The following is a 13,724-nucleotide window of genomic DNA, read 5'->3' as shown; positions in this document are numbered from 1 at the left end:
GACAACACGGAAAGAGGGGCGATGAGCTCTGATGCCACGTTCAGTCACATTTCAGATGTGTTCGATCGGGTTCAGGTCTGGCGAGATAGGAGGAGTGGGGAGAGGGTGAGGACATCAATCGGTACTCGCCATTGTGTTCCTCGAACCACTCCTTCGCACTCCTGGCCTTGTGACATGGCGCGTTATCTTGTTGAAAAGCCCCACTGCCGTCGGGAAACATAATTGTCATGAAGGGGTGTACGTGGTCCCAGCATTGGTACATACACGGGTCGTCAGCTGTGGAGGCCCATCGTTAGGAGTGCTCGGTGCACTGTGCGTTCAGACACAGTTGTACTCTGCCTAGCATTAAAATCTGATGTTAGTTCCGCCACAGTTCGCCGTCTGTCCTGTTTCAGCAGTCTGCCCAGCCTACGATGTCCGACTCCTGTAATGAGGAATGGCCGCCCAACCTACGACATCTGGAAGTGGTTTCACTTTGGTTTCGTCACGTGTTGACGACACTCACCATAGTACTCCTCGGACACTCGACAAGTCATGCAGTTTCCGAAACTGCCATCACAATCTGCACTCGGTCAAACTCCGATAGATGGCGCGCCTTCCCCATTGTAAACATGTAGAGCACCCGTACTGATACAACACGCACAGTGAATGTGTCCGACTAGCAGTCATTCCTCGCCAGATGACGCTGCTTTTCCGTGGTCTGCTAATCTGAATCTAATAGGGAGCGTTATTTAGTTAATCCCTTCACCGTGACGCGTACAGTAGTCGAAAATAGCACCGTAACGTAACAATGTGAGCTGCTCCAGGACGCACAGGAGGGGGGAGGGGGAGGTGCGAGCGGGGCGCATCCTCCCTAGCTCTCAGCGAAGATAAAAAATACAGCTTAGACAGGAATTTTTTTATTTCAAGATGTTGGTTTACGCAGGTTTTTAACAATGGCAGGAACTTGAACATTTTTATAGTTGCTTGCAAGTCACCATTTGTCTTCCAAAATATTAAAAATACTCCAATGTCTTGCCGCCCCCCCCCCCCCCCTTACAACTACCGTATGGGCGCCCGTGTCAGCTGCTGAAACGTTTTCCAATCAGGAATGCTTAGCAGAAGCCTATATGCGGATGGCTGTTCAAGACAGAGAATGTCGCAGGGTCGCTTCGAGGTGCCGCTTCAGTACGACCTACAATACATTCCAGGCGCCTGATGCGGTCCAAGCCGTTCATCGCAGGGCTGTCCACCAAAAGCTCTTAATTGTTCTCCTTCGGTCGATGGCCGTATCCGTTTGATGTCTCCGTCTCTCTCTCTCTCTTTCTTTCTTTCTTTCTTCTTTCTTCCGTTGCTCCGCTTTGCTCCCTCCGGATTTACAGCGGCGGTGCGCGCGCGGGAATTCCAGAGAGGAGAGGGCGGTCCGAGACAATTGCGTTATTTATGCGTGGCGTGCGTGCCCAGGCGGCAGCCCCTGGGTGGTCCGGGCTGACAGCAGCTACCTCCGCGGCCGGTGGGCCGCTCTCAAAATACACGCCGCTGAGCCAGTCTGAAGGCCCGGCGGACACGCAGGGGGGCTGTGGGCTGAGCACGGCGTTTACAAAAGGTCGCCTCACAGCTGCGCAATGACACGCTTACAGCCTCGACTTTACTTTCATCTCGAGACAGCGTCGCTGCTTTACACTGCGGTGACAAAAGTCACGGGACACCGATATGCACATATACAAATGGCGGTAGTATCGCGTACATAAAGTATAAAAGGGCAGTGCTTTGCCGGAGTTGTCATTTGTTCTCAAGTGATTCATATGAAAAGGTTTCCAAATTGATTATGGCCGCACGTAGGGAATTAACAAAATTTGAACGCGGAATGGTAGTTGGAGCTAGACGCATGAGACATTCTGTTTTGGAAATCGTTGGGGAATTCTGAGGTCCACAACAAGAGTATGCCGAGAATACCAAATTTGAGGCATACCTCTCACCTAAGACAACACAGTGGCCGTCGGCCTTCACTGAACGACCGAGAGCAGCGGCTTTTGCGAAGCGCTGTCAGTGCTAACAGTCAAGCAACACTATGCGAAATAACCGCAGAAATCGATATGGGACGTACGACATGTATCCGTTAGGACAGTGCGGCGAAATTTGGTGTTAATGGGTTATGGCAGTAAACGCCCGAGGTGAGTGACTGCGTGACCATATCGGTTGGACCCTAGATGACTGAAGAACCGCGACCTGGGCAGATGAGTCCCGATTTTAATCGGTAATGGCTGATTGTTGGCTTAGACTGAGGTGCAGACACGACGAAGCAAGAAACCCAAGTTGTAAACAAGGCACTGTGCAAGCTGATGATGGATTCATAGTGGTGTGGGATGTTTACATAGAGTGGACTGAGTCCTCTGGTCCAGTGAGCCGATAATTGACTAGAAATGGCTGTGTTCGGCTACAATGAGATTATTTGCAGCAATTTCACGGACTTTTTATGGATGACAGTGCGCCATGTCACCGGCCACAATTGCACACGACTGGTTTGAAGAACATTCTGGACAATTCGAGGGAATAGCTGGGTCGCCCAAATCGCCCGACACGAATCACATCGAACAATTATGGGAGGTGATCAGTTCGTGCACAAAACTCTGCACCGGCAACACGTTCGCAATTATGGACGGCTATAGAGGTAGCTAGGCTCAATAATACTGCAGTGGACTTCCAACGACTTGTTGAGTCTACGCTACGTCGAGTTGCTGCAATACGCCGGGTAAAAGGAGGTCCAACACGATATTACGCGGTATCCCATGACTTTTGTCACCTCAGCATGGTCGACTGATACAACGGAGCGAGGCGGCCAAGCGGTTTGCCTCAATTGCTCGGTGCCAGTGCTGGTATGGTTCTCACGAAAAGAACAAAGTCCATTTCCTAATCCATCCTTCACCATTACAGGTTTCTGCTCTGTCTCTAAAGAATGATTATATTATTTGGCATCTGACTTCAGGCGCGAAGTTATGACGTTTTCGCGAGAAGTACTGCCTGTAGGCACGCGTCACGGCGCCCTGCGGCGATTGAAAACGTCTTTAAAAAATCTATCTCCTGAAAAAATGACGTAAAAAATCTAAGTTCCACGAATGGCTAATTTTCGACAGGCTGTAAGCCATAACTGTTTGCGAACAAATTGACTGAGAAGACTTGTTCTATCAAGTCGCGAAACAGCATCAAATTGGCCTGCAAAAGATACGCGCCGTCCGAGATTTTAGCTAAAATCGTACTTGAATATTAAAAACTCCTTGTTGTTGGACTCACAAAATTTAAAACTAACGTTTGCATAAATTTTGACTCTAAATATTGTGAATTTTAACAGCATAAAATTAACAATTAAATCGGGTTGTTTGTCTTCCGTTCTAAATTTACCCTTACGAGCACAGCAGTTTCGTAGTTGAATTGAAAACGTAATTAATTTCCCCACCGGTCGACGTCGGAGCCAGTGTCTTGCTGCATAAATAACCACGTACTGCTTCCCATGGAATACATCCTTCGTTGGGCCAAACAGAAGTCTTACGGTGCAAGATCCGGGGCTGTAGACTGGATGAGGAAGAACAGTCCGATGAAGTTAACGAAAAAATTTCTCTCATTACTGTCACGGGAAAGAGTAAAATAATAATGTCAGCGAAAGAACCAACTAAGCTGCTGGCGTAAGAGAGCGAGATGATATTTAAAATTTCGGGCGGCGCGCATGCGCTGTACTTGGGTTGCCTCTTTTTTTTTTTTTTTTTTTTTTTTTTTTGGGCCAATTTAAGGCTGTTTCTCAGCTTGCTAGACCAAATGTCCTACATGAAATGTTCATCTCACACTCCCCTACACTGTTGTGGTACATTGTAAACAGTTATCGTTTACACCCAGTATAGTGCCCCTAAGCTTGTCAAAAACTGTTCTTCATTTGAATTAGTAACAGAGTTATATTTATTATTTTATTTTTCTTTGAAGCGGGCAAATTTTTTGGGGAACTTACCATGTCACATCTCGAAAAGGATTGAACTCACTGAAATACTCTCTTATGATAACCAAAATGCCTCGCTCAGCAATGGATCTTTCCAAATTTGCGTATCGCTTAGTGTTTGCTATGTACGAGGGGCGTTCAATAAGTAATGCAACACATTTTCTTTCTCGGCCAATTTCGATTGAAAGAATGCGGAATTTGTTGTGGGACATCGCGAAATATTCCCGCTTCAGGCCCTATAATTTCGTGAGTTTCTAACAGGTGGCGGCGTCTGTACTGGAGGTGCGCTCCAATCAGAAAACTGTCATTCAGTTTCTTTTGGCCGAAAACCAGAGCATCGTAGATATTCATAGGCACTTGCACAAGGTCTGCGGAGACTTGGGAGTGAACAAAATCGCGGTGAGTCGTTGGGCAAGGCGTCTGTCATATCCGCAATAAGGTCGCGCAAACTTGTCCATATCCCGCGTGGCGGCCCGCCGCACAAAGCTGTCGCTCCTGCAATGTTGGAACATGTGCACACTCATTCGGGCTGATCCTCAGACCACAATCAGTCACCTCGCTGCTCAACTGGACGTGATGGGCTACTCAAATGTGTGTGTATGCTGGGTTCCTCACCGCCTGAAGGAAGACAATAAAGAGCAACGAAGGACCATCTGTGCGGAATTGCTTCCGTGTTACGAGGCTGATCGCGACCAATTTTTGTCGAACACGGATTCATCAATTCGAACAGGAAACAAAACGAGAATACATGGAGTGCGCCACACCTCTTCGACGAAGAAAACGTTCAAAGCCGCACCATTAGCCGGTAATATTATGGCGAAGGTCTTCTGGGGCTGTGAAGCGGTTATTCTGTTTAGGCCCTCCCTCGTGGTGCAACGATCAACTCTGAAGTGTACTGTGCAACCCTCAGGAAATTGAAGAAACGACTGCAGCATGTTCATCGCCACAAAAATGCGAAGACAATTTTCCTCCTCCATGACAACCCAAGTCTGCGCACCCGAGAGAAGCTGAAAAAACTTCATTGGACTGTTCTTCCTCATCCAGTCTACAGCCCGGATCTTCCACCTTACGACTCTATCTGCTTGGCCCAATGAAGGATGCACTTCACAGAAAGCAGTACGTGGTTATTTATGCACAAGACACTGGCTCCGACATCGACCACTGGGGTGGTACCACGCGGGCATACAGTCCCCGCCCCCAGTAAAGAGGCGTAAGGCTGTCGGATTGAACGGAGATTATGTAGAAAAATAGGGTTTTGTAGACAAAAGAATGGGGAATGGTATGGTGCATTGGAATCCTGAGAAAATAAAAAACCAAGATGCTTTCAGAAGAAAATGTGTTGCATTACGTATTGAACACCCCTCGTATAAACTTCGTAAAAAGTAATTTATTCAAAAATTTCTCGTTATTTTTATTCGCAACAATATAAATCCTGAAGACTAATTCCTATCAAAAATGACATAAAAATTTTGTAATTCATGTATAGCATAGATCTCTATATTGTTACTAATTATGTTCTTAATTTTAATTAGGGCCAGGAATACGTTTTTCCTTGAGATTGGCGAATTTACGCTTCCAGAAAAGTTACTTGGGAACTGCCAGGCACAATGCTTTGCACAGCGCGGTGTGGGTGTGTGTGTGTGTGTGGGGGGGGGGGGGGGTGGAGGCAACAAAGTAACAGCTGAAAAAGCCAGGCTACCATTGCTCATATTGCAGGCAGGATTAGTCCAGTCAGTATCTGTCAAACGTCAACTAATTTAAATCAAACTGTAAGTCCTCGTAGTCGATGGGATATCACATCTTAATTTTCCTTCCTTCGGCTATTATTAAGTAGCTTTCTTCCACAATATTGGTAGGAAATGGAAATATATTTAAGAAGGATAACGTTCACTAAAGATATCATATTTTTGATACGCTGTAACATCATAGCTAGCCAACAGGACTCGCTAAAGTTGTGGAGCAGCAATAGGGAGATAGTGAAGCACGATTTACATGACACTTCATTTCCAAAACTGTCACAGTGTCAATTAAATGAAGCGTGGCACCTCTAATATACTGCATAGAACGTCAGTCGGTGCATTTAAAATAATCGTCCGACAAAAAAATTGATTCGTCAGTAAGCTAAAAGAGAAGTAAAACAATCGTACTTACTCTCTTCATGTATCCTTCCAGCGTACCGAAGTGGAAGTTGAAGTCGAACGATTTCATCTGTTCAACTAATTTCTGTGGGTGCAAGTTCGTCCACCGAACGTTAGATCCGATGACCCTGTAACAAAAGGAGAAAAAAAAAAGGTTGTGATGAGTGATGCGCTAATTGCAGGAACACTTACTGATTATTTTTTTTTTTTAAATTTAAGCCCTAAGAATGGAGTTTAACATGGATCGAAACGAGAGATAGGAAGCAGTCACTTACGGAATGGTAACGGGGTATCCTGGTTCTGGCCCCAGCAGTTTGGAGCCTTCCCAGAAGCAGTCCAGGGGAGAGATGAAGGTACACGGCATGATGTTCTCGAATATCTGCGCAACAAAACGACAATAAATGTTGATCCTGTTTCTTTCGTAGCACAACCGCGGAGATGACAAGAACGGGCAAAATGCACGTACCTGCTCAATGTAATGCTCTTCAAAATCTGGCACACTGGGCGAATAACACAGATCTTTCAACCTCCACGTTCTGCAACAAGAAGAAAACGAGGCATTTGTCAAACGGTTCAAACGGCTCTGAGCACTATGGGACTTAACTTCTGAGGTCATCAGTCCCCTAGAACTTAGAACTACTTAAACCTAACTAACCTAAGGACATCACACACATCCATGCCCGAGGCAGGATTCGAACCTGCGACCGTAGCAGTCACGCGGTTCCGGACTGCAGCGCCTAGAACCGCGTGGCCACCGCGGTCGGCCGCGGCATTTGTCATCAAGCTTACTTGTATCAGGGCCTGCTATAAGCATGCGTAATAACAATTGGCAAGCATAAGTCTTGGAAGACCCGAGATACGTAATGCGAAGAGATTCCACGAAACAAATAATTGTTCGTTAAAAGCCAGTGAAGAAGTAACACATTTAATGTTGAAGAAAGGAATGGAGAGCGTACTGTTCCGGAGTAGGGTGGCTACCACGTATGACCGCAAGGCGGAGGGCCTAGGTTCAGTTCGCGGAACTACCAGAAACTTTCCCTTGGTAGGTTGACTGGAACGGGGTCACCCAGGCTCGTGATGCCAATTAAGGAGCTACTTGGCCGCATAGTAGCTGCTCCAAGGTCAGGAATGCAGACAACGGCCGAGAGAGCTGTGTGTTGATCCCTTACCGCTCCACCCTGCATCCGAATGATGCCATGTAGTACGGGGACATGCTGCATCGCGCAGTTCTCTGTGCCTGATCACGGTGTTAAAGGCTTTTTAGACTGGAATTTCAACCCCAGTCCTTTCGAAAAAAAGTACGATGTCCTACATCTCCCAACAATAAACTTTATACGTTGCTAAACTTCTGATTGGGAACTGTATCTGCCACGTGACAGCGGGTAAACACAAAACATTTTTTTCCCCTTTTTCATCTCCATTTCTGCCTAACATATTTTACTAATTGCTGTACCTACTGATACGGTATTTGTGTAGCTGCCTCGAGCCTCTCACTTTTGTAAGCCTCTACTCGCTACTGAACAGAAATGCGGTGCTTTTCAATTTAATTACCCAATCTGGCTCAAATTTTTAATTGGCGATGCGTATCCATTGCATTCTCGATTCAGACCAGGTTGCATTTCATGTCGCTGCATCTTCATTAATTTCATCCACATTGCTGTGTCGACCGAACAGGTCACGGCCAGGGCAAAAGCACCACAGGCGCAAAAATGCGAGCTGGTCCCAGTGCCATAGACTCGCCACTTGCGCGAGTTCCACTAGCGCCACGGGTGGCGCTGATGATGAAGATATATACTTCGCCTCGGGTAATTTCCGGCCGAGTACAGTCAGTCAATGACGGGACAGCAACGGACAGAAGCCTACTCTGAAGATAGAAGAACAGCTCTCGCCCACTTGGTTATAGATTATCGTCCTGGCCTGACTTAGACAGGGAACGTCTTTTAGAGAAATCTTAGAAATGGCTCTGAGCACTATGCGACTTAACTTCTGAGGTCATCAGTCGCCTAGAACTTACAACTAATTAAACCTAACTAACCTAAGGACATCACACACATCCATGCCTGAGGCAGGATTCGAACCTGCGACCGGAACTCTTAGAAGCGAACAGACAATTATAAATTGCATTTGCTATGTACTGTGAAGTTTACCTACGATAATTGCGTCTGACCATTGAGGGCCTTTTTGTGTTATATTACAAGTAGTGTTGCGGACTTCATTATTCAACAAGTCACAAAGATAAGTAAACCTTTTTGACTCATTTGTGTGACTTTGTTACTAATTTGTTGGAGTCTTGTGGAACCTTCGTTCTCCTATACTGTTACGTGACTCTGCGCCATAGCTGTGTAATAGTGGCAGAGAAAAATAGTCTTAGCGATGTACTGCACCAGAAGCCGTTTCACTAACTCATAGACTCGGCCTACCGTAGCAACAGTGGCAACTCGGTCTCCACAGCAGTAGCGACAAGGCCTTTACAAAACTGGCAACGAGGGTTTACAAAACCCATACATTTCAGTGAATGTAATTAATTTTGTATGGACCATAACAATTTCCGTTACGTAGCATATAGCGTCACTGACGGTAAGTTGCAGCTTAACCTAACCTAACATCTTAATTCAATTTGGCATTTCAGTAAGTAACAATAAAACAAGACGAATGTTCACTGAGCAAAATGCGAATAGTTGCAAAGACCGGGGCGCCGCTTTTTTATAAATACTCTGATGAGCATTCATCTGAAATACAAAACAAACGGGAAAGGTGGTCACCAGAGTCGTGAATGTCGGCGTTTATTCACGAAACACGAACTTTTTGTTGTACTTTAGCGTTGATTGGCAGAGAACAAAAATAGCGTAACCTTGAAAGTAAAAACGTTGAACTTTAAAAATAAAAATAAAATGCAGCCTCACACTCTGCACAAATACCACACACGTACTCGCTCGCAGCACGCAAGAACTTGTTCAAAGGTGTCGTACATTTCCTCTCCTCCCCTGCATCGCACGCCTGCGAGCATAATTTAGCCCCGGCTAAAATATTTCCGACAAGTATTTACCATGCGCCGGCTGCTTAATGAATAAACCGCGAGTCTCGTTTGTAATTTACACTGCAGTTACAAACGGCACAGCGGTCGGCACTATTGACTGTCAGTGAAGCGCAAGCCGGCTCGTAAACAGCAGAGCGGGCGTGGGCGAAGCCTGCGCTCCGCGAGGTACGCAACCCGCTGCGCGCAGCTCTGGTGGCGGGACGACCGACCAGCTATGCAAATCTCCACGCAGCCGCGGGGCTAAATAACAACGTAAACGTCCGTCTAATATGTAGTAGGTACTATTTTAACATCCAAAACAGCCTGGTTCTTCGATCCTGTTAAATCCATTCCCTCTCCCAATTATTTTGATGAGATATGTTAGAAGAGAGAAATAGTCTTTATTTACAGAACAGGATGGCTCGATAATATTATTTGATGTTCATACGCCAACTGAAGCAGCGAATGAAAATTTGTACCAAGGCCGGGATCCAAACCCGAGTCTCCTGTTCACTACTCTGATGTAACCACTACGCCACCTTGACACAAATGGATTTCACAACTACACGGACTACCCCATCACGCCTCCCTCCTCAATTCAACTTCCTAGTCACGCCTCAGGCCACGTGGTATTCCCCCTAACACTAACAGCACAGTACAGCAGAGACTCTTCAACTATATCCAATTGGAATCTCTGCATCAAATGAAATGGGAGAAGGGGTGGTTCTTGCCTGAAAACCAGGTGTAGGTGCTTAATCAAATGAAAATATATGGTTCCAGAGACCTGTCCAAGTCTAAGCATCGTGTGCCGACTGAGCAACGAATGAAAATTTGCACGAAACCTAGGCTTTGAACCCGGGTCGGTTAATCGAAGTCTTACTATGAGCGTGTTCACGTACTACTTTTCTAGATTCGTAGCCAGATTGGTATCCTGTCGTCCGTGATACTTCTCGACACCAGGAGCGATGGTCGGGGGAGCCATTTCTTTTAATAGTAGGACCCCTTTGGTTGTCATCCGCGGCACCCTAACAGCACATCGATACGTCGATGATGCCCTACGCCCCGTTTTGTTGCCCTTCATGGCAAGCTGTCCTAGGTTTACATTTCAGCGAGATAAGCCCGCCCACACACAGTGGGAGTTCCCAACGTTTGCCTTCGTTCTTGCCAAACCCTACCTCGACCAGAGAAGTCGCTGGATCTCTCCCAATGTGAGAACGTTTAGAGCATTACGGGCAGAGCCCCCAACCAGCTTGGGATTTTGATGATTCAATGCGCCAATTGGACAGAATGTGGCACGATATCCCTCAGCAGGGCATCCAACAACTATCAGTCAATGCCAAGCCGAATAACTGCTGGCATAAAGGCCAGAGGTGGACCAACGCCTTACTGACTGGTTCCGTTTGCGAAGCTATTTCTCTTGGAGAAATCATCCAATTTTTTTGAAATTTAATCATTTGTTTATTTGTACGTGTACATCACACTTATCGAATTCCGTACCATTCATGTAATTCCTGCGATTTTTTTGCCTTAGAGTCTACGACAGCTACTTTCTGCCATTCTGTCACGTCGGCCTTTCTTACGACTGTGATTCCGTGCAACCGACTTTGACAATCACTTCCTTTCGCTGCCATGACTTACGTCAGCCGTGGGGCATCACACGACCACCTGGTACCAGCTCTACACCATCCACAGAGCTCCAAAGAGGCCTTTCCGTTCTTAAAAGTGCATGACTAGCAATTATCCGGTGAGCTTAATACAACAAAAATGATGTATTTGTTGGGTATGTGATGATGCCCCCTACATATTTTGGCCACCGCATTTATGTGACTGTTTCGCAGGTCAGGTACGGCCCCTGTCTCACTTAGGAGGTTATTTGGTTATCTGTAAACAAAAGTGCTATGTACAGTCAACCGCCAGCACTCGTCACAGCGCCCAGGGGGCGCCAGTCTCGCCATCACATTGCGTGCAAGTCAAAGCACGAAGTGCTGCTGTTGCGGGCACTAATTTATGTTCGCACTGTCACATCCTTGCGTGATACACTTAAGTCTACTCCCCGCCAACGTAGAGCCAGTTGAGTCCCGAGCTCCGAGCTACTAACAGCCGCCTAACGTCTACGCTACAGACGCTGCTGCTTTCACTTCGGTATCTGCCAAGATGCTGTGCCACCCCCGTCCCGAGTCACGTCCAATGCTGCGCTTCCACCACCCGCCCCAAAGGCACGGCTTTCCAGTATCTGTTGTGACTGCCCACGTGCTCATCATCTTGTGGGACTGTTTCTTTATCAGTGGACTGCCTATGAGCCACCAGCTCGTAGGACCATGATGTTACCAGTGCAATGCCTACGAGTCACCAGCCTCACAGGACCATGTCTTTACCAGTGGACTGCCTACGAGCCGCCAGCTAGTAGGACCGTGTCGTTACCAGTGCACTGCCTACCAACCACCAGCCTCGTAGGACCATGACATTACCAGAGCACTGCCTACAAGTCACCAGCCTCTTAGGACTGTGCCATTACCAGTGCACTGTCTACGAGCCACCAGCTTCTTAGGACTATGTCGTTACCAGTGCACTGCCTACGAGTCACCAGCCTTGTAGGAGTGTGTCACCAGTGCACCGCCTACGAGCCAGCTGCCTCATAGGACCATATTGTTACCAGTGGACAGCCTACGAGGTACCAGCTAGTTGGACTGTGTCATTACCAGTGCACTGCCTATGAGCCACCAGCCTCGTAGGACCATGACATTACCACAGCACTGCCAACGAGTCACCAGCCTTTTAGGACTGTGTCGTTACCAGTGCACTGCCTACGAGCCACCAGCTAGTAGGACCATGTCGTTACCAGTGCACTGCCTACGAGTCATCTGCCTCATAGGACGGTGTCGTTACCAGTCGACTGCTTACAAGCCACCAACTTCACATGGACCGTGCCGTTACCAGTAGAATGCCTACTAGCTATCAGTATCATAGGACCTTGTCACAGCCCCTCATGTTCATCAAGAGACTGCCTACCATTTACCAGCCTCGTGGGACTGTGTCGTCGTTAATCTTCCTTGTGCTGTTCTCAAGTTTGGTAGACACTATTGTCAGAGGTTGTATTTAGCTTAGTAATAACCAATTACTGCAAAGAGTACGTCTCACATCAGCGAGTCTCGCTCCTCTAGATGAGGATAGAACAGTGTTTTCACAGTGCCAGTAAGCAGAGCATATCGCAAGTCTCTAGAGGAGAGGTACTCACATGTCGAAGAGGGTGACGGTGGCAGCGGAGGCGGCCCGTACGGCGGCGAGGTGAGCCAGCAGCGCCCCTGGGTGCAGCAGGGAGCCGCCCGCGTCGGCGTCGCGCGGCGTTTGGATGAACAGCTGGTGCGTGCTGGCCGCCGCCTCGCCCAGCGCCTGGCGCGTGTACGCCAGCTCCTGCTCCAGCCGACCCCCTTCTGCGGACCAAAACGGCAGCATGTTAGCGTACCAGCAAGCTGGATGCGGTGCCGGGGCCTTATCACCAACAGTGTCCCACAAGACTCGATAGTGAGACCATCTTTTGTTCTTGTTCTACGCAGGATGACTGGAAACGTCGCCTGCAGGAAGTGCAAATAACTTGCAAACAAAAGTACCTCTTGCAATTTTTTGGAAGATTTATGCGGTTTTTAGTGATTTGGAAAGAAAAAGTTTTCGATAGGGTGAGGTGGGACAAACCCCGCATGATTGAGGCGAAACAAAATTAAGGAGCTATTCCTCAAGGGGGGACTTGAGAGAAAATACACAGATACGTAAAAGCTGACGTAAATTTCACTGTTTAAGAGATAAATGACCTAATTTTGCACTTGTTGTCATTATGTTACTGGCTACATCTGGAATTTTTACATAGCAATTAGCAATTTTTATTTCACAAAAAATTAATAAATTTGTCAGTAATGCACGTTGAAAAATTTTATGCCGTAGGAAGTTGTGTTATAGTATGTACTCATACAAAATCTGTAGAAAATTTTATCTTTTGGTTCATCAGAAAATATTCCTTATAAACTGAAAAATGAAAAATGCAGGAAATGAAACAGATTTTATTAGCATTTATGTCAGAAACAAGTACCTTAGTGTTGGGCATAACAATATATTTGCTCTTTTTTGTCTTCATTTAGCTCTCTCCTAGTCTCATCCTTCTGACGTGTCCTTTTGCCAATATCCCACACCAAAATTTCAGAACTAGCGGTACGCATATCATCATACGTACGTTTTCAGGGAAGCAACCCGCATCTACCGCATCTAATCCTAGTCTCATAAGGGTCCTGATTCTTTCAAAGTTAATATCATTGAACATCACATTAGCATCATATGAAGAAATTTCAGCAATAGTAGAGGAGCAAAATATTGTCTTTCGACGTTTCTTCTAAATAAGGTTATTAAAACTTTCGTTCGGGCTGTGTGTTCTCCCCACGTGTGCGTTTCTTTAGTAAATTGTAATTAATCGATTCGTAAATGGACTCAGAACCTTCTATACTCCACAGATGTCTCCTCTGATGGCAGGAAATAATAAAATAGCGCAAACAAGCACGGAGTCATGTAGAAAGGGGGCGTGGCACTGCGCATTAGTTTGAACAAGATGGCTTTTACATCA

General features: G+C 46.6%; 1 protein-coding gene across 1 annotated transcript in view; it reads right to left on the bottom strand.

The window, feature by feature from the left end:
• LOC126481688 (protein patched) overlaps positions 1 to 13,724 on the bottom strand; it is a 156,650-nt gene that overhangs the window by 30,449 nt on the left and 112,477 nt on the right. The window contains exons 3-6 of the mRNA XM_050105629.1: positions 12,354 to 12,549; positions 6,569 to 6,638; positions 6,378 to 6,481; positions 6,116 to 6,230 (exon numbers count right to left, since the gene is read on the bottom strand). Coding sequence (XP_049961586.1) covers positions 6,116 to 6,230; positions 6,378 to 6,481; positions 6,569 to 6,638; positions 12,354 to 12,549 — 485 coding nt within the window. The remainder of the gene's footprint in view (positions 1 to 6,115; positions 6,231 to 6,377; positions 6,482 to 6,568; positions 6,639 to 12,353; positions 12,550 to 13,724) is intronic.

This window comes from Schistocerca serialis, chromosome 5 (assembly GCF_023864345.2).
Source record: "Schistocerca serialis cubense isolate TAMUIC-IGC-003099 chromosome 5, iqSchSeri2.2, whole genome shotgun sequence".
Classification (NCBI taxonomy): domain Eukaryota; kingdom Metazoa; phylum Arthropoda; class Insecta; order Orthoptera; family Acrididae; genus Schistocerca; species Schistocerca serialis.
The sequence above is the reverse complement of the archived record's forward strand: the minus strand, read 5'-3'. Positions and strand labels throughout refer to the sequence as shown.